Below are 20,252 nucleotides of genomic sequence, written 5' to 3' on the forward strand. Positions count from 1 at the left end.
GGAAGTGTAGTCTGTCGTAGATCTAGTAAGGGTCGGAAGGAATTGTCAGTTGTAGAATCGTCTATGTAACAGTTCTCATAATTTGCAATTAATAATAAATCTAGACGACAAAAAAAAAAGATAATTGTAAGAAATTATAAAATTTTAAAAGTAAAAAGATAATTATAAGGAAACTAAACAATTTTAAAAATTTCATTAAGATAAATATTATAAAAATGTATCTTATTGAATAGAAATATGTAAAACAATAATTTTCTTTTATTAATTTTAAAATATAAAAAGATAATTGTCAAAAAATAAATTTTAAAAAGTAAAAAGATCATTATAATGAAATTAACAATTTCAAAAAGATAATTATTCTACATACTCACTTCTATATAAACAAACTAGCTAAGGACCCATCCGACGTTTTAAGTAGAAATTATCTTTCAAAAGTAAGAAAAAAAAATATTTACTTTCACTCTTGCATTGTTTTTTAACTACTAAAATTATTGATTCAAAAAACATTTTGAAAGAAAAATATATTCCGTAGCAATAACGTACGGTATACTTTTTAATAACGGGGATATGTTGAAATTGGCTAAAAATCACATAGTTCAGAGTTTGTTATTTAAATATTGTGTGAGTTCAGGTTGATAAGTGCAGGGTATCAGAGTTTGGGTTGAAAAAAACCGCATGAAAATAGTTGGGATCGATTAAAATATATATATATGAATCTTGTATAATTCAAATATGAACATATAAATTTAAATAAACAATTTAAAATAATATAACTAGATTTAAAATATCAAAAACAAAGAAGAAGCATATATGGTTCTTACGTATTCAAGACTTTCAAATAAACAATACAAAACTTTATTTAAAATCATCACCTATTTCTAATTAGAAAATAAAATTGATATAAAAATGTAAATTTGTAGTTTAAATCATGACACATGTCTCTATCTAAAATTATTAGAACTTAATAAATCTTATATAATTCAAACTGAAAGTAGAAACCAATAATTTAAAGACACAATAATAAAACTAAAAAAATAAAAAAATTATCTTTTATGAAAGATAATTTTAGAAAATATATAAGATCATTAAATAAATAAATTCATTAACTTATCTAGATATAGATTTGATATAATCTGATATACATATTATTTTGATATAATTGTTTTAGCATTTATTCATTAAGATGAAGGGTGTAGAATCAAAATCCAGTTTGTCATTATTAAATGGGAGACTCACAAAAATGCCCTTTTTTTAATACCCCTTTTCAAAAATGCCCCTTTTGGCTGTCCATTTTTAAAAATACCCCTTTTTATGTACAAAATGACTAAATTACCCTTCTTTTAATAAAAGATATCACAAATATATAAGGAAATATAACAAAATTAGGTCCACAAAATACAAAATATTTTTTTGGCGGGAAAAGTGATCCCGCAATTTTTCCCGCCAAAACTCTTGTAAAAACTTGTAAAACCTTTAAAATACCTTGTAAAATTTTCCCGTAAAACTTTTTCCCGCCAAAAAATTTTCCCGCCAAAAATTTTTTTTTGCGGGAAAAGTGATTCCGCAATTTTTTTGGCGTTAAATTTTTGGCGGGAAAATTTTTCCAGCCAAAAATTTACAAGGTATTTTAAAGGTTTTTTACAAGGTATTTATAAGGTTTTACAATATATTTTAAAAGGTTTTACAACGTATTTACAAGGTATTTATAAGATATTATAAGATTTTACAAGCTATTTTATAAGGTTTTTACAAGTTATAAGGTTTTACAAGTTTTTTATAAGGTTTTACAAGTTATAAATACCTTATAAAACCTTATAAGTACCTTGTAAAACCTTTTAAAATACATTGTAAAACCTTACAAAACACTTGTAAATACTCTGTAAAACCTTTAAAATACCTTGTAAATTTTTCCCGCCAAAAATTTTCCCGCTAAAAAAATTTCGCAAAAAAAAATTGCGGAATCACTTTTCCCGCAAAAAAAATTTTTTGGCGGGAAAAATTTTTACGAGAAAATTTTACAAGGTTTTTTAAAGGTTTTTACAAGGGTTTTGGCGGGAAAATTGCGGGATCACTTTTCCCGCCAAAAAATATTTTGTATTTTGTGGACCTAATTTTGTTTCAAATAAGGGTAAAATGGTCATTAAAAATTAAAAGATGGCAAACTTAAAAATGGACTCTCAAAAGAGGCATTTTTGAAAAGGGGTATTGAAAAAGGGGCATTTTTAACAATTTCTCTTATTAAATAATAGTTAAATTATATTAATGTAAATGAAATGTGTAAGATTTGAATTTTTTTCAATAAAAGTACTAAATTAAATATAGATAAAGTGTACAAAGTACTATTTAGAATTCAAATATCATCGATAAGATAGAGTGTGTAGAATTAAAATGCAGTTTTTATTATAAAATAAATAGTTAAAGTGTATGATTGAAATTTGGTTGAAATAAATAGTTAAAGTGTATGCAAAATAGAATGAGTAAGATTGAAATTTTGTCTGAAACAAAATATTAAATTAAATAATAAGAAAAATATAGATTACTATTTAGAATTTAAATATTATCGATACGTAATTATATTTATTTTTTACACCCGCCTATTTAGGTGGGCCCTATCTAGTTAAATATAAATTATATACTTTTTTTTTTGTCAACAATTATATAATGTCTTCTTCATAAATCACAACATATATTTGTTATTTTGATCCATGAAGACTTTGAGTTCACCCCATTGGGTTTACTCTAGTTTTTTTTTTTGGGAGACTCACAAAAATGCCTCTTTTTCAATACCCCTTTTCAAAAATGCCCCATTTGGCTGTCCATTTTTAAAAATACCTCCTTTTATGTACAAAATAACTAAATTACCCTTCTTTTAATAAAAGATATCACAAATATATAAGGAAAACAAGAGAATGTGCACACATCAAAATTACAAATTTGATTTTGTAAAAACTTGTAAAACCTTTAAAATACCTTGTAAAATTTTCCCGTAAAAATTTTTCCCGCCAAAAATTTTTTTTATGGGAAAAGTGATTCCGCAATTTTTTTGGCGTTAAATTTTTGGCGGGAAAAATTCACAAGGTATTTTAAAGGTTTTTACAGGGTATTTATAAGGTTTTACAATATATTTTAAAAAGTTTTACAACGTATTTATAAGGTATTTATAATATATTATAAGATTTTACAAGCTATTTTATAAGGTTTTACAAGTTATAAAGTTTTACAAGTTTTTTATAAGGTTTTACAAGTTATTTTATAACTTGTAAAACCTTGTAAGTACCTTGTAAAACCTTTTAAAATACATTGTAAAACCTTATAAAACACTTGTAAAAACTCTGTAAAACCTTTAAAATACCTTGTAAATTTTTCCCGCCAAAAAAATTGCGAAATCACTTTTCCCGAAAAAAAAATTTTGGCAGGAAATTTGCGGGATCACTTTTCCCGCCAAAAAATATTTTGTATTTTGTGGACCTAATTTTGTTTCAAATAAGAGTAAAATGGTCATTAAAAATTAAAAGAGGGCAAATTTAAAAATAGACTCTCAAAGGGGACATTTTTGAAAAGGGATATTAAAAAAGGGCCATTTTTAACAATTTCTCTTTTTTTTTTGGGTAAAATAAAAATAGAATAATGGGTTTATACTAGTTAGTGTGTATTAACTTATTATATAAGGAAACTAGGGGAGGTCCCCGCGCCCGGCGCGGGGTTGTATGTTGATTAAAACCAGATTTAGTCATTTAGGGTTATAAGTTTTAGACAATTATTGATTTAATTTTGTCAAGAGTATAATTTTTATAACGACATTAATATAGAATTATGGTAAAACGCCATAACGTTTGATATATTATTGCGAGAAAATAGTGATTATTATCCTCTGAATATAGTAAAATGCAAAACGGAAAACTAAAATCATTAGAACCAGAAAGTATAAATTTAGTAGTCTTGGTTTGCTCATCAACAACCAAAGATAATCAAAAGATCAAAATTGGATGTGTGACATTTGTCCTTTCTTCTTGTTGGAAAAGATATCTCGCATCCTCGTTACATCATGACAAGAATGATTGAATAGAATCTGCGAACACTTGTATGAAGCAGTACCTCTTCGTGTACCTTAATTATCAAAGGAATATAGTTTCAATGTCTCAAACTTTAACAATACATGTTAAATAACAAAACCAAAACAAAATACTTTCACTCATTTCAGTTCTTGCAAATCTGAATATACATATGGTAATGTCATCAATACATTGCCTCCACTCAGCGAAAAATTTATTGACATAAAACCACGGTAGTCGATACTGGAGACGCTCACAACTACAAACAACAGAAATTTCGAAGGTACCAATAGTTCTTGACTTCGAATTTAATAATGTGACAATGACAATAATGTGACATCGACAATATTATGTTAACTTACAAAATCCTTCAATTTTTACAAGACATTGAAGTTTAAAGATTATGTTCATTTGGAAACTCCTTCCATTATCCTAAAGATATTGATGTCAAAACTCTTACGTTAATTTTGATATCATGCTCTTCCTCTCCAGACTATTTTAAATAATTGCCCACTCGTCAATGACTGGCTTCTTGGGAGCAAATTCAATCTGATGAGTGTTGTTTTTGTACTTTTGTAACAGAGTATGGGATCACCTCCTGCTACTCTGTGAGATCTTTCAAGGTATGGAATTTGGTTTTCTCTAGGATTTATCCTCGACAAAGATTGTTTTGATTTTGGACTGAGATACTTCTTGGACCGACACTCTTCTACCCATGAGATACTTAAATAATTGTCAACTCGTCAAAGATTGGGTTTTTGGGAGCAAATTCAATCAAATGAGTGTTGTCTATGCACTTTTTCAGCGGAGTCTCGGGATCACCTCATGCTCCTCTGTGAGCTCTTCCTAGGTGTGGAATTTAGTTTTCGCTAGGCTTTATCCTTGACAAAGGTTGTTGTGCTCCTGGACTAAGCTACTTTCTTGGATCCGGCACTCTTTCTCTCTAGAGTCACTTAAATAATTGCCGACTCGTAAAAGACTGGCTTCTTGGGGACAAATTTAATCCGATGAGTGTTGTCTTTGTACTTTTGTAACGGAGTCCCGAGATCACCTCTTGCTCCTCTGTGAGCTCTTCCCAGGTGTGAAATTTAGTTTTCTATAAGTTTTTTCCTCGACAAAGGTTGTTTTGCTCTTGGCCTGAGCTACTTTCATGGACCGTCGAGAGTCACTTAAATAATTGCCCACTCATCAAAGACTGGCTTCTTGGGGCCAAGTGCTGTATTTTCACTTTTGCAACAGAGTCTCGGGATCACCTCGTGTTCTTCTGTGAGATTTTTCAAGGTGTGGAATTTGGTTTTCTCTAGGATTTATCCTCCACAAAAGTTGTTTTGCTCTTGGGTTGAGCTACTTTTTGGCACCTGACGCTCTTTTTCTGTTGAGACACTTAAATAAATCTCGCTCCAATCGTCCTCTTCAGTCGTTAAAGACTGGTTTCCTGGGGACAAATTCAATTCGAGGAGTGTTGTCTACGCACTTTTGCAACGGAGTCTCAGGATCACCTCATGCTCCTCTGTGAGCTCTTTCGAGGTGGAAAATTTGATTTTCTCTAGGCCTTATCCTTAACAAAGGTTGTTTTAATCTTGGGATGAGCTACTTTATTGGACCCAACGCTCTTCCTCTCCTTACACTTTTAAATAATTGCCGACTCGTAAAAGACTGGCTTCTTGGAGATAAATTCAATCCGATGAGTGTTGTCTTTGTACTTTTGCAACAGAGTCTCGAGATCACCTCTTGCTCCTCTGTGAGCTCTTCCCAGGTGTGTAATTTAGTTTTCTCTAGGCTTTGTCCTCGACAAAGGTTGTTTTGCTCTTGGCTTGAGCTACTTTCTTGAACCGTCGAGAGTCACTTAAATAATTGTCCACTCATCAAAGACTGGCTTCTTGGGGGCAAGTGTTGTATTTGCACTTTTGCAACGGAGTCTCGGGATCACCTCGTGTTCCTCTGTGAGCTTTTTCAAGGTGTGGAATTTGGTTTTCTCTAGGATTTATCCTCCACAAAGGTTGTTTTGCTCTTGGGTTGAGCTACTTTCTGGCATCTGACGCTCTTCTTCTATTGAGACACTTAAATAAATCTCCAATCATCCTCTCCAGTCGTTAAAGACTGGTTTCCTAGGGAAAAATTCAATCCGATGAGTGTTGTCTAGGCACTTTTGCTACGGAGTCTCAGGATCACATCCTGCTCCTCTATGAGCTTTTCTGAGGTGGAAATTTGATTTTCTCTAGGCCTTATCCTCAACAAAGGTTGTTATACTCTTGGGCTGAGCTACTTTATTGGACCCAACGCTCTTCCTCTCCTTACACTTTTAAAGAATTGCCCACGCATCAAAGACTGGCTTCTTGGGAACAAATTCAATCTGATGAGTGTTGTCTTTACACTTTTGCAACAGAGTCTCGGTATCACCTCATGCTCCTCTGTGAGCTCTTCCCAGGTGTGGAATTTAGTTTTCTCTAGGCTTTGTTCTCGACAAAAGTTGTTTTGCTCTTAGGCTGAGTTACTTTCTTTGTCCTAACGCTCTTCCTCTCCAGAGTCACTTAAATAATTGCCCACTCGTCAAAGACTGGCTTCTTGAGGACAAATTCAATCTGATGAGTGTCGTCTTTGCATTTTTGTAACGAAGTCTCATGATCACCTTCTGCTCCTTTGTGAGCTCTTTCCAGGTGTGGAATTTAGTTTTCTCTAGGATTTTTCCACAACAAAGGTTGTTTTGCTCTTGGATTGAGCTATTTTCTTGGACCTGACGCTCTTCCAGTCATGTGCCTTCTTTGCTTAGAAAAGTAGCATCTCAAGTGGTGGTTTATAAGTTCTGGCGACAGCGTAATAACATTCTCCATAACTCCTTGCGGCTTGCTGCTCAAATCATTTTCAAGATGGTGGAGTGGAGCTACGAAACATCATCACTTCGAGATGAACAAAGCTTATGCTTATTTGGATTCGTTATCTATTTCCAAATATTTCTTTACTCTACTGTAGTCTTGTTTTTATCTCTTTTTTTGCCAAGGTTGCTTCTGTGTAATTATTTATCTTTTGTAAAGCCTCAAACTTCATTTTAGATCATATTTACATGTTTAGGAAAAAAATAATTCGGAAAAATGGAAACAAAAAAAATAGATAAGCTTAGTAACTAATAAAAATTTCTGTGATCCTTAGCACAAAACAACTCTGCATTCCTGCAACTTTCAGCACACATATTTTTTAGCATCATTCGGGTGCCATTGCAAACAATAGTAGCCAAAACCATAAGAAACAATATCATAGAAACGTGATCGACTAATAAATATTCAGAAATTATATATACATGAAAAACAACAATATTCGAATACCTCGAGTGACTTCTATTCTAGTGAATCTCATGATAAATATGGTGATATTATCACATTGTTTACTCCGTTCTCTCAAAAATTTACAACAGTATCCACCATGTAGTCGACATTATAGACGTAAATTTATTATAAAATTAAGTTTTTAGCATACTACCCAAATTAAACTATAACAAATCTAATTTTGATTAAATTAATAACTTACAATTCATCTTCTAATTCCACATAAACTTGATCCCACACTTTATTATTGGTTTTCCGTCTTCAATATTGCTAACACTCACGACCCAACCAATTAAATATAATTATTTAAATTAATAGATCAAACCATAACAATGCAAAGAATAAAATATCCAAACAAAAGATATTATGGGACCAGGGAAATAAACATACTCAAAATTAAGTATCAATTTTCCTAAAAGATGCGAATGCGCAGTAATCAATCGCACCCAAGGAAGGTATATGTGAAACAAAGATTGATAAATTCCAATGAATTTTAAAATCATAAAAAGTATGACTAAGCAAACCGATAACATGAATCAAAATCTCTAAGTGTTATCCATCCAGGGCCTGCCCTGAGATTTGAAGGGCCAAATACTCAAAAAAAAGTTTTTGGTTATTTTGAAAGGTTTTAAAATTTAGGGCCAATTATAGTAAAATAAATAAAATTAGGTCCGTTTCTTAAATAATTTTTGTTGAAGAATTTCAGAAACAAAATTTGGGTTACAGCAAAAGTTTCTTGTTGATGTCTATAGGGCCGGCCATGTATCTATCGTCCTTGGAAAAACCTGAATCCACGATGACGATAATACTCTCTATCAATTATAGTATGTATGTCGTGACCCTAACAAACAAAATAAAATTGTTAAAGGTATAGCAATCTTTCAGCAAACAATTTATTTTATTAGAAAAACCGAAAATCTGTATAACCTCTGTATCAGTATAAGTTGGAACATATCGTCCAAGATCGAAGAACACTTAAACCTATTAAGTATCTATACTCAGATACTTTGATTTTACAAGGGAGCACTGAAGGGTGCAGATATGACATTCATGCTACGATAAAATCTTTCAAAGCATTTCTTGCTCATCTTCGGGGTTTTGTCCCATATTACGAGCCTAGCTAATCTAATCAAATATACATGATGAGAATATGTCTTTATCAAGTAAGTAGTGGATTGATTAGGGTTAAGTGGTATACCAAACCTCCTTAATTAAGACTCTTGGTCTCTTAGTCTCTGTTTCTATACCCTCTGTTTTACCTCTTTGTAAAGGAAGAATCTAGATTATTCCACTTCATGACGTATTAATTAAATTTTCCAACATGCTATTTTTACATTTCACTGAATCGTTTGCTTCGCGGAACAGTTTCCTTCAAACATTGAGAAAAAAAATCATCATTATTTGATGTTCTAAAACTGAACAACAGAGCAGATGCAGGTATATCATGGATATTGAGGCTTAGAGTTGATACAAAGTTGTTTCTGAAAGATTTACCTTGCTTTGATTTTAGTCTTTTCTCTCTGTCACATTTCCCCTTAGCACTGTCTGTTTTCTAGAAGTAGCAGACACAGTCAAAGGTATCTGTTTCCTTTGAGCGTCAGAGCATAATCATTTCCCTACAAACCATGCGATACAATAATTAGCATTTTTCATCTATAGTATCATGTCTGATAATCAATACCTTAATGGGATTGCTTTCAATACATGTATGAGATATGTTTTTCCGCAATTTCTTGCTCCGTGGGCGATGACATTAGCATCTTTACCCTCAAAGACAGTAGAGATAAGAGGCTTTATCTCCTTTGATAGAATTAAACCTGTGATTCTGTTTTTTTTGTAGCAATAGTCCAATTTATATGAATCTTTCGAACTGCCACAACACAATAGTTAATATGGCTTGAAACGTTGCTAATCCACAACAGACTGTGAAAGATTTAACTCAAAACTCAAAAGTATATTCTACTCGGTGAGAACATTTTTGTAAAATTAGAAAATCGATAAATTAAAGATAAAAGATCAATTGAAACATCACCTGAATCTTCTTCATGCATCGTGGTTGCTTTCATTCATCCAAAACATACAATCGTTTAAAAAAACAAACACTATTAGAATTTATAGTAACGAAAATAATATGTATAGCCAAAAAACAAGAAGATGAGCATACCAAGGCTCCTCGGAGGCAACGATTGGTGTCTAAAAATTTTAGCAGCGTTGTGCCTCTTGTTGGTTGGAATTGGAACACCAGCTGGTGTATAAGGATCACACATAACCTGCATGTATCAATAATCAATAATTTCATGGATCTGATATAGTTCCAATTGAATTTGGTACACTAATCAGATAAAACAAACCATGAATTTGGTACACTAGCCTTTATTGAAGTTTAATATAATAATTGATGATTAAGCGTTACATAGATGGATAAAGACGTGACAATAAAAAAAGATAGATAAAAGCAAGCTTTACGTTTTTACACGCCTTGATTCAAGGCAAGACACCGAAACACCCCGTGAAACAAACCATGTTCATACCTAAATGAAAAATCCATAAAGAGATCATTATTTAAAAAAAGAGATAAAACTTCTGATCGCATCAATACAAAGAAATAATAATAATTGAGACTCCTGGTGAAAGATAATCAGAGAGAAGCAAGAGAAAAAGAAGAGTTTCCAACGATTATAGTCTATTGGGGTTGTTGAGAGGCCGTAATTTGCATCATGATGGAACCAATAATCAAACTGATATCAAATTATGTAAATACAAAATCAAAGCTTCTTTTTTTTTTAGTGAAGAAAATGGTAAATACAAAATCAAAGCTTCTTTTTTTTTTTAGTGAAGAATATGAAATCTAAGCTGCTCGTAAAATATTATGGGAAAGCTTATAGATTTCTCAATACACCAAGCATAATTTAAATATTAATCATGAAAGTACTAAAGTGAAAAACTCACCATATGTTCGATTGAATCAACAATTTAATTGTCCTGGAATTGTTTAACGACGTTGCATCCGTAACCTATAACAATACATAAACACCATGAATTCATATGTGTAAAGCCAAATAAAATAAAACGCAAAAAAAATGGGGTTAGTTATGATTTGAAAGTGAAACCTAGAGAAGGTTTTTATATTAAACTGAAAGGCGGTGTACGATCTAATTTTTTTAATTTTTGAAGATAATTACAACAACAAGAAATGAAGATTTATATATTGTGTTAGATCAAATCTTTATCAAAACAATTAATATTCCTAAAAACAATTAATAACTACTATGGATATTAATTATAAAAAAATATTCCTTATTTTATTTGTTAAAAAATGGAACAATAACATAATTTTTTTTAGATTTACAATTATATTTGACATTTATTTAGATACACCATCATTATCGGTATAAAATATAAAAGAAAGTTTCTTTTATTTTGTCAGATTTGTGAATTTAAAGAATATATGATAGTTGTTTTGATATTATCGGCAATATCTATATATTTTAGAAAAGTAAATTTTACTTTTAAAAACAATTGGCTCGTAATTATTGTTATTATTATAGATAAAGTTGTAACGTTTGATGTCAATAAAACAAAAAAAAAGTAGTAAATCACAAACCAAGTCCTTCTCTTAGGGTTTTGCCTCGTGAAGATGGCAGAAACAGCCGAAAATAATGGTGGTGGGAGAATAGAAGAGAAAGTTTGTGAAGACAGGATCAGTGTTTTACCTGATGATTTGCTTGTGTCGATATTGTTGCTTGTCCCGACTAAAGATGCAGTAGCCACCATGATTTTGTCTAAACGATGGCGGTTCGTCTGGACGATGTTGCCTACACTTGAGTACAAAGAAAACAACAATGATGATGATGAGAGCAAGAAGAGCGTTTGGTGGTTTCTAAAAAGGTCATTGGAACTCTACAAATCACCTTTCTTAGAAATCTTGTGTATGGAACACGATCCACGATGTCATACTGATGCTAGTTTCGAAAATTTGGTTGCAAAGGCTGTTGATGGCCGCGTGCATAAGCTTCTCTGGTCCGCGGATCCAACCAGATTACCAAAGAGCCTCTTCACCTGCGAAACTCTCGTGGATCTAACTCTCTCCCACAAGATTCTCGTGGATTTCCCTTCTTCTTGTTGTCTCCCATCCCTCTTACTTCTCTGTCTTCACTACGTGGTGTATGAAGACGAGGCATCTCTCGTTAGGTTCTTATCAAGCTGCCCCGGTCTTGAGAAATTGTGCGTGAAGAGAAAAAAGGATGACAATATGACAAAGTTTTGCGTTAAAGTGCCTACTTTATGGCTTTTAGCGTATGATAACTCTGCCTCATTGCCAGATGATAACGGTGGGTGCTTGGTTATAGATACTCCGGCATTAACAAACTTTTACTTGACTGATTATTCAGGAGACTCTTGCTCGATCGAGAATATGCCTTGTTTTGAGGATGTTTCTATCGATGTTGATCAGCCTTTCCCAAATATTGACAAGTTTTTTACTTCTTTTTCCACCGTCTTCTCTCTTGAATTGCTTTTGACCGACGAAACGGTAACTCTCTCTAGCTCCCTGCCTCTTTCGTTCCATGTTATGGCATTTGTTGCATCTACTAATTAATGTCGTTTTTTTTCTTTTTCTTTCACAGATTGTGTGTTGTAGCAAGATCAACTTCTCTCGGCTCACAAAGTGTAAGATAGTTCCGTTTGACTCAGACTGGATGGACTCACTGGTGCCTTTGCTAAACAATACTCCGAGACTAAAGTCTCTTGTAGTTGATTATGTATGTATCTCTGCCTCACCTTGTCTTGCTTATTTATATGAATAAAACTAACCTAAGTTAGAATGCGTTTAATGTATTAATGCATATTAATGGTTGCTTTTCAGAGATCAACACATCAATCCCCTATCGCATCAGCTACATGGAGCGAAAGGGGCTATAATCCCGAATGCCTGTATTCAAGTCTGGAGAAGTTTGAGTTGATAGACTACGGTGGAAGAGAAGAAGAGGAAGAATTGGTGGAATATATCCTAAGCACATCCAGGTGTTTAAAGACGGTGACAATCTATCTGAAATCCACCTTAGAACCTGAAATCAAGGACACGATGATGGAGAAGCTTGAAGCTATGGATAGGTTTTCTGGAGCATGTCAGCTTTTGTTCAAAACCGAGTATGTAAACAACTAGACGTTGCAGTTGACTGAAGATTAATGACTTTTTTTTTACCATTGAAAGATTTTACAGTTTCCATCTTCTGCAAGTTTTTTATCAGCTCTGTTTCATTCCCTTAGATAACAATCGAACTTTAGCCTAAGAAAGTACCTACCTAACCCAGCATCCATATGAAGACACCAAGGTGTCAATAAGCACTCTGCGAATGAAGAATTTGAGGATGTGAGTTTTAGTAACATAATAAACCTATCCGAGAATCAAATCACTGAATCATTTTCGAGAGTTGTATATTGTGATAAACTGATAATACAGAAAAGCTAAATGAAACTAACCACAAACAAGTATTGAAAGTGAATGCTAATGAAGGCCTGCAAATGTCTAGTTCGATCAAGTGATTCCTTCAAGAAAGGGGTCCTTTTGCTGAGTCTTTAAGCAAGACTCCTTATACAGTTACAGAAGCTTGCTGATTGAAATTAACCTCAGCACTATTGACCTTGCTTCTTGAAGCTCAAATCAACATCTTCATTCTATTGACCTTGCTTCTTGAAGCTCAAATCTACATCTTCATTCATCTGCGCCAAACAAACACTCAACACTTGTGACTTTGAGAAAGCTTTTCTATCCTGTAGGATTCAGGGTTTCTCAACTTACCGATTTCTCAACTTCTTTGGCTTTATCTTCGTTGAACCCGAGCTTCTCCAAAATCTGGCGGCCTGCTGAATCCCTTTGAGACCAAATCCCCAGAAGCAAGTAGGCCGTGGTTAGTTCACCATCCACACCTGTGAACAAATAGTTTCAGTTGGCTATATAGGACACAAAAAGATGGCCAAATATTAAGAAGGTGTTGTTTATGCACACCAGATTTATTCTTCTCATCAATGGCCCAGGCAATGGCCTTTTGAGCCGGTTCAGTAAGAGGAGGATGCTCTGGACTGAAAAAATACATGTCTGATTTCCCCAGCAGGCTTATCGTCTCATCTCGCACCTTAAAAAGCGTAACTCCATTACCCCTCAGGAACTTAGCAACTGTGCTAGTGCCTAAAATCAAAACCAACTATGACAAGCTTAATAAACGTCAGTAAACCACAAAATCTAAAACGATTTACTATCAGTTTCCTGTTTATAGTGTCCACGGTTAAGTTACCCAATTCTCCTCTATCAACCAACATAAGGCATTCCACAACTGACTTATACAGCACCAACTTAATGGTTAAGAAACAGGACAGAAGCAAAAACATCCCACTGGAACAACTAATAATCATAAAAGCCCTTGCTTATACATATGCTTGGATTCAGTTAATGCTCAGATGAGTTAGGGGAAACAATCTCACCACTCACCAGCATTATTGTACAGAATCCCTCAAAACAAAATACAAGTCTCAGAATAACAAACCTTCGACTAAAATACCCATGAGAATGGCTTCGGTCCCGGTACTTGGATACTTGAGCTTCCTAGCCTCCAATTCTCCCATTGCAAGTGACTTTATAGCTCTCGCCGACCATCTAAAATCAAACAGATATAAAAAACAATTCAAACACAGAAGCTCTACAATTTACAAATTATTTCGAGTGAGACTCACTTTGGGATCTTATCTGAAGAACCATTCTCCGGTTGCCTGAAAAATTCAACATTCCATTTCCGTGGTGAAAGGAAAAACCCAGAAAATATAAACATGTAAAAGCCTCTGTCAAATCAAAAACTCACGCAGTTGGAACATTTAAGACCGTGCTAGCCGAGGTCAAGCACCGGAGCTTGGGGACAAAGCAGCGATGCGACGGTTGTGTCGCCACAAGCTTCTTACCTGACAGAGAAGACGTAAGGGGAATCCGAGAAGAAGACGAGGAAGATCCATTCTGTCTCGTAACAAAGATCCGAGGATTAGAGACCGTCAGAGGGATAAAGGATACTACTGTGTACGACGCCATTTTCACTCCGGTGCTTTTGGTCTTCGGGTGAGTCAGTGAGATAGGAGATTATTATTACTCAGCTAATTGTTTTTGCAAATGAACCCCCAACTTTTACATAATTTCTGAAATTTCGACTACTATGAATAAACTTGAACTCATAAATTTCAATCTCATCATGAGTCAAGACAAAAGCAAACCAAAAAGTATAGTGGAACAAATACCATCTGAGACAATCCTAATCCTAACTCACCGTGGTTGGCACAAATCTACAAGTGAGTTTATATATGTGTTTATCGGTAATCAAGAATCGGATTTATAGTATATGTCGTGTAATATGCTCTCTCAGCTTTGAGTTTTCAAACCAAGTCAAGTTGATGAACTTTTACTTTTTCTGCCTTCCTTGTCTCTCCTTATGAGCTCCAACACCATTTCGTTCCATGTATCGACTGGTCCCGGCATGCACCAGTGCAAACAGTCCTGAGGCGGAGGCCGTCCGTCTGGTCCCCGTTTAGTGATCTTGTTCGGGTCAGGACTCCTGTATGGACCAGGATGACCATCATGTCGATATCCAAAAGCCTCTGTGATATCCATCAGCTTTAATTTTAGCTTCAAATTCTCCGCGACTTTTTCGACGGCTAGGTTATATCCTGTCGCTTGCTTCTCGTGCATTATCTCTGTGAATCCGTTTTTCACTAGCTTCCCTGGAAGGATGGGTTCTTCTTTCCCTGTGCATGAACCACCTGTGTTCCAAGCACCGCCTTCGTAGTGATCAGGTGAGAATGTTCTCACAATGGTCAAACCGCTGTAGTTCGGGTGTGTAGCCATGGACTTTAGGATTGTTTCAACTGATATTCCGAATGCATCCACGTTATTGACTTTCATGGGTTTTGATTTGTCTGGCCACCACAATTGGCCTCCCACGATCTCTTCCTTCAATATGTAGACCGACTGCTTTGCAAACCAGTGCCCTGATGAGAGGACAACCACGTCGAATTTCGGGATAGCTTCCATTATGCGCTCATCAGGAAGATCCAGCTTTAGCTTTGTGACACCTTCAGGAGCATAATCGAATTTTTCGTTGAACTGATGAACAAGCCAAGATGACCAAATACGGGCAATCATTACTGATGATGACTTAAAATACCATCTCTGCATCTTTCGGCTCCCACGATTGACTGGTGTTTCAACCTGAAAACAAAACCCTACGTTAATATAATACATCAAATGTCATAAAATCTGAGTAAAGCATCATAATAGATCCCTTGTACTGGTTTTCACCATTAATTGAATTACTTGCCTGCCAAAGAAGGCACAACATGGACTCCATCTGATTACGAGCTACTGAATCTCCTATAAAGGCCAGTGTCTTGCCTTTCATTAGTTCAAGAAATTTCCTGGCATCAAAACGAGGAAGGTCACACTGAGACGGTTTCCATCTCCAGTTCTCATATCCCTTGTCAGGTCTTCCATTGCCCTGGCAATTCTGCATCTGCGTCAGAACAGGGCAAGAGTTGTTCGTGTACAGAGGTCCCCCAGGATCATAAAACCAACTACCTTGATACAAATCACACTCTACAAGCAATCAAAGATTTGAGTAAGCCACAAATCTAACAGATATATAAAACATGGAACAGCTAGAATCCTGAGAAGCAAGAGAAACTGACAAGAACAAATCTATGAAACTGCTTTTCTTATTCCAATTCACCAAAACAGAGAGAACTCCAATTAAATGCCCTAACAAAGCCTAGAAAATCCAACCTCTATTACAATATGCTGAGACCAACTTACAAGCCCAGCCCTCACAATCTGCTCCCTAACCAACTTAAAACAACTCTGATCTGCTACATTCAGTCCAAGGCTAGAATAGAAACTTTAGCCATTTGCCATAAAAGTGCAAAAGTCAATGTATAACATTCGCATACTAGTTTACTCTTTGTTTTTAGAAAATTAAGCTACCATAAATCAAAATGTTCCAAATAAGTCAAAAGCTACGTAAATGGAGTGTTTAAAAGATAACAGTACCTGGCTCTGCTGAAGCAGTTTCAGAGTCATCATGTGGAGGAGATGATGCACTTATAGTGTCTTCAGCCTTGGAAACATCACCTTCACCTGATTGAACAGTCAATGGTGTTATATCCGAAGAAACGGAATCCTCTTTTTCTTGTGTCAAAGGTGTCTCCAACTTCCTATCACTATCGGAATCTGGCGGTTGTATGTTTTTGCTAACAACATGGGTTGAGCCTGAGCTGGAATCAGAAGTCAGATTTTTATCAAAGGCATTGATGTCACTACTCTTCTGAAGGATTTTTACGGTATGGTTGCTCAAAGATAAAGGGACATGAACTTGTTCAGGATTCCCTATCCCATAAAATATGCCACTAACAGAAGAACTATTCGGATACGAAAGACGAAGCAACAATCCGAAAACAAAGAATGAAGCCAATCCGCCAATAGCAATTGCAACAGTAGAGACTTTCCGAGGAAATCCAGCCGCAGCTAAAATAGAATTCCTAGGAGAACCAAAAGCCATGGCGGGTTCACTAGTAGACACCCAGAACCAATGCACGCAAGAAGAAGAGAGCTTATAGGTGATAATTCACTATCAACATTCTTCAAAATGCAGTCCACGCAAAATGTTATCTTCAGGCGCATGCAATCTTCAAGTGAACTAAATGAATCTGTTACTCCCCTTCTTCAGGATCGAAAGCACTGGAATCTAGAAGAGCAACACTATGAGCAGCTATAAAACAAGATGATCGATCTAATAAATAATCTATAACCCAGAGAAACAATCAAATCCAGAATATAAATGTGAATCCAGCTCAGATTCAGCTCTAATCATTACGTATCCACCGTAGCAAAATTTAAGAGATTATCTTCTTCACTAAGCAGATCCAAACGAACACAAGAAGAAAGAGAATCTACGAACCTTGAACTCTGAGAAAATTCCACCAGAAAGTGATCCTTGTTCGTGAAGCGAGCTCAGGAGAAGAAGATTCACAGGAAATCCACAACAGTGAAGAAGAATAACACAAAAATTCAGCGAAATCAAATTAAATAAAGGTTAGTTATAGTTTTATTAGTTAATTTATTCTGGGAATAATTTAAACGAATTTAGTGGAAATTTATTATAATCATTTGTTTTCTTCTTCCGGAGCCATTAATGCCGTCTGAGATCTCATCGGCGCCTAGATGGCCACGCGATGATAGGTAAGTTACGAAACTACCCTTCGGTCAACACCACATTGCGTAGATTTCGAATTTTTGTTCGTTGTTATTATATTATTGGTAACGACGCTACGATGTGATGTTTGATGATTCATCAATGATGATAATACAGATTATTTGTTTACCTAAACAATGGCTTTCACATTAAAAATATAAAATCACCTACTAGTCATCATCTAATGTAAGTTATGTAAAACACTCCAACATATGACATAATCATTAAAAATTAATTATTATATAGATAAAATAGAATTACAATATGCTCTTCTATAGGATATTCATCTAAAAATTTGCATCATAAAATAATTTATTAGAAAAAATAGAAAATAGGTGATATATATCATAACATAAATATTTATGAACTACAAACTCTACTCAAACTTGAACTTCACTTGGTCCTAACATAAATATCATATCTATGATTCGTCCTTCGTCTCTGGCGCAGCAAAAGCGAAACCATACATCAGCCACTATCAGTGTGATGAGGATTAATACACCCACGGCAATTCCAGAAATTGTGATAATATTAATGAGATCAGGCCCCATATTTAAAAAATTTTAGTTTTTTTTTTTGTCTTCTCTTCTTGTTACAAAGCATACTTATATGCATGTGTTCTTTTTCAAAAAAAAAAAAAAATTCCATTTATGAAAATAAGTCCGTGAAATTTGGAAGTTTTACATTTACTCATTAAAGAAAATTAACTAGGAAAAAACTGGAACATATACATTTTTAAAGAAGATTAATTAGCAAGAAATGGAAAATTTGACATTTTGATGGTACTTTGTTTATCGTCATACCATCAACTGGAAATTGTACATTTTTAAGGAGGATTAACTATGAAAGAATAGAAAATTTACATACGTATACATGTGTTAAATGCCATATTTGATGAGTGCTACCACAAAAATTTAACATTTTACGTATTTCAGAATATTCTAAAATTTTGATATTTAACACATTATAAATATAAAATAGTTAAAAATATCAATATATGATTGTCTTTAATGGGCCGGGCTTTTACGATTTGAGATTTGATTCGTAAATGCCATATTTGATGAGTGCTTACTGTTGTGAGCGGATTATTAGTTTTTGCTTGTTAATGTTGTTACTCCTAAGTCCTAACGCATAAAATGAATCATCATGATTATTTAATTAGGTGAAATCAGCCTACGCGAGTAAATTATGGGATTGATTGGTTTTCTCGCTAGCACCCGCCTAGCGGTTGTTAGCGGTCGGTTGCGGTTGTTAGCGGTTGATACCAATCATGGAAACCGCTTCGTACCGCTTCGAACCGCTCGAAATCGTTGGATTTCAAAAGCTCTTTCTAGCAAACGTTGCGGTTGCAGGCGGTTGCGGTTGGTTTAAAAAAGGAAATAAACTAAAAAAGAAAAATGAACAAATTAAAATATATATTATAAAGTCTTATATATATATTCACGTTAATTCTAAAAAATAATAATTATCTAACTTTAATTTTCCAATATTAATAACTATTTTTGTTTTCAAAATAAAATTTATTTAAATAATTATTTATGGTTTTTAATCATTAATCATGTTTAAACATTTTATACTTTTTCATAATTATAGTTTTTGGTATTTTTATATTTTTTATAATCATATATTAAATTTATTTTGGTAAATTTTGGTTTAACCGCTATCGTACCCGCTGATCAACCAGTCGTAAATCTCTCACAAACGCACCCATTTTCAACCGCTAAACCAGTCGGTCAAAACGCTAAATAACGCTTGAAACCGCAACTGCTCGTTTCTCCAAACTCCCACAACCACAACCGCTGCGTTTAAACGAGTCAAGCCCATAATTTGAATAATTGAAAAACCAATTGTTTGTAAGTAATACATTAGTGAAATTTTTATAAGTTTCAAATTATTATTGTATTATAGGAAATAAATAAATATGTATATACATAAAGGAAAGGGAGACTCACAAAAATGCCCCTTTTTCAATACCCCTTTTCAAAAATGCCCCCTATGGATATCCATTTTTAAAAATACCCCTTTTATGTACAAAATGACTAAATTACCCTTCTTTTAATAAAAGATATCATAAATATATAAGGAAATATAACAAAATTAGGTCCACAAAATACAAAATATTTTTTGGCGGGAAAAGTGATCCCCCAATTTTTCCCGCCAAAACACTTGTAAAAATTTGTAAAACCTTTAAAATACCTTGTAAAATTTTCCCGTAAAATTTTTTCCCGCCAAAAAATTTTCCCGCCAAAAAATTTTTTTTGCGGGAAAAGTGATTCCGCAATTTTTTTGGCGTTAAATTTTTGGCGGGAAAATTTTTCCCGCCAAAAATTTACAAGGTATTTTAAAGGTTTTTTACAAGGTATTTATAAGGTTTTACAATGTATTTTAAAAGGTTTTACAACGTATTTACAAGGTATTTATAAGATATTATAAGATTTTACAAGCTATTTTATAAGGTTTTTACAAGTTATAAGGTTTTACAAGTTTTTTATAAGGTTTTACAAGTTATAAATACCTTATAAAACCTTAAAAGTACCTTGTAAAATCTTTTAAAATACATTGTAAAACCTTACAAAACACTGTAAATACCTGTAAAAACC

The 20,252-nt window shown here is 33.9% G+C and overlaps 3 protein-coding genes and 1 long non-coding RNA gene across 11 annotated transcripts; 1 reads left to right on the forward strand and 3 right to left on the reverse strand.

Moving 5' to 3' along the window:
- Positions 1 to 8,059: 8,059 nt before the first annotated feature.
- LOC9303685 lies at positions 8,060 to 10,402 on the reverse strand. 5 transcript variants are annotated; one of them, XR_002330455.1, is made up of 7 exons: positions 10,322 to 10,402; positions 9,839 to 9,903; positions 9,537 to 9,642; positions 9,405 to 9,431; positions 8,867 to 9,242; positions 8,300 to 8,741; positions 8,060 to 8,213 (listed from the first exon to the last, which is right to left on the reverse strand). It is a non-coding gene; the product is annotated as an uncharacterized LOC9303685 (long non-coding RNA). The 5 variants fall into 5 exon arrangements; XR_002330453.1 differs by having other exon boundaries at positions 8,867 to 9,431; XR_002330454.1 differs by having other exon boundaries at positions 9,405 to 9,642.
- Positions 10,403 to 10,971: 569 nt separating this feature from the next.
- Positions 10,972 to 12,577, forward strand: LOC9305747 (putative FBD-associated F-box protein At1g05080). The gene is made up of 3 exons (XM_002867567.2): positions 10,972 to 11,903; positions 11,998 to 12,132; positions 12,237 to 12,577. Exons 1-3 carry the CDS (start codon positions 11,010 to 11,012, stop codon positions 12,534 to 12,536), a joined length of 1,329 nt encoding a protein of 442 aa, XP_002867613.2. The 5' UTR covers positions 10,972 to 11,009; the 3' UTR covers positions 12,537 to 12,577.
- A 24-nt stretch (positions 12,578 to 12,601) lies between these two features.
- Positions 12,602 to 14,550, reverse strand: LOC9303686 (ATP-dependent Clp protease ATP-binding subunit CLPT1, chloroplastic). 2 transcript variants are annotated; one of them, XR_002330425.1, is made up of 7 exons: positions 14,227 to 14,550; positions 14,102 to 14,137; positions 13,915 to 14,024; positions 13,380 to 13,559; positions 13,173 to 13,300; positions 12,854 to 13,093; positions 12,602 to 12,720 (listed from the first exon to the last, which is right to left on the reverse strand). XR_002330425.1 is itself a non-coding variant. In XM_021018042.1 (6 exons), exons 1-6 carry the CDS (start codon positions 14,445 to 14,447, stop codon positions 13,049 to 13,051), a joined length of 720 nt encoding a protein of 239 aa, XP_020873701.1. In that variant the 5' UTR covers positions 14,448 to 14,550; the 3' UTR covers positions 12,743 to 13,048. The 2 variants fall into 2 exon arrangements, 1 of the variants encoding a protein (XP_020873701.1); XM_021018042.1 differs by lacking the exon at positions 12,602 to 12,720 and having other exon boundaries at positions 12,743 to 13,093.
- Positions 14,551 to 14,564: 14 nt separating this feature from the next.
- On the reverse strand, positions 14,565 to 17,585 carry LOC9305748 (protein trichome birefringence-like 18). Of its 3 annotated transcripts, XM_021017755.1 has the most exons (5): positions 17,359 to 17,585; positions 16,594 to 17,145; positions 16,452 to 16,545; positions 15,727 to 16,001; positions 14,574 to 15,617 (listed from the first exon to the last, which is right to left on the reverse strand). In XM_021017755.1, the coding sequence occupies exons 2-5, from the start codon at positions 16,957 to 16,959 to the stop codon at positions 14,796 to 14,798; spliced, it is 1,557 nt and encodes a 518-aa protein (XP_020873414.1). In that variant the 5' UTR covers positions 16,960 to 17,145; positions 17,359 to 17,585; the 3' UTR covers positions 14,574 to 14,795. The 3 variants fall into 3 exon arrangements, with proteins under 3 accessions (XP_002869677.1, XP_020873413.1, XP_020873414.1); XM_002869631.2 differs by having other exon boundaries at positions 14,565 to 15,617; positions 16,452 to 17,138; XM_021017754.1 differs by having other exon boundaries at positions 14,565 to 15,617; positions 16,452 to 17,145.
- Positions 17,586 to 20,252: the final 2,667 nt, after the last annotated feature.

This window comes from Arabidopsis lyrata (assembly GCF_000004255.2).
Source record: "Arabidopsis lyrata subsp. lyrata unplaced genomic scaffold ARALYscaffold_7, whole genome shotgun sequence".
Lineage (NCBI taxonomy): Eukaryota > Viridiplantae > Streptophyta > Magnoliopsida > Brassicales > Brassicaceae > Arabidopsis > Arabidopsis lyrata.

Bases quoted from the DNA above. Each gene is read 5' to 3' on its own strand.
- LOC9305748 (XM_002869631.2), bottom strand. From the start codon at position 16,959: ATGGCTTTTGGTTCTCCTAGGAATTCTATTTTAGCTGCGGCTGGATTT. The intron at 16,002-16,451 runs GTACTGTTATCT...GATTGCTTGTAG, and splicing joins AACTGCTTCAGCAGAGCCAG to AGTGTGATTTGTATCAAGGT. The intron at 15,618-15,726 runs GCAAGTAATTCA...TTTTGTTTTCAG, and splicing joins TGTTGTGCCTTCTTTGGCAG to GTTGAAACACCAGTCAATCG.
- LOC9303686 (XM_021018042.1), bottom strand. From the start codon at position 14,447: ATGGCGTCGTACACAGTAGTATCCTTTATCCCTCTGACGGTCTCTAAT. The intron at 14,025-14,101 runs GTGAGTCTCACT...GTTTGATTTTAG, and splicing joins TCTTCAGATAAGATCCCAAA to ATGGTCGGCGAGAGCTATAA. The intron at 13,301-13,379 runs GTGTGCATAAAC...ATTTGTTCACAG, and splicing joins TGATGAGAAGAATAAATCTG to GTGTGGATGGTGAACTAACC.
- LOC9305747 (XM_002867567.2), top strand. From the start codon at position 11,010: ATGGCAGAAACAGCCGAAAATAATGGTGGTGGGAGAATAGAAGAGAAA. The intron at 11,904-11,997 runs GTAACTCTCTCT...TTTCTTTCACAG, and splicing joins TGCTTTTGACCGACGAAACG to ATTGTGTGTTGTAGCAAGAT. The intron at 12,133-12,236 runs GTATGTATCTCT...GTTGCTTTTCAG, and splicing joins AGTCTCTTGTAGTTGATTAT to AGATCAACACATCAATCCCC.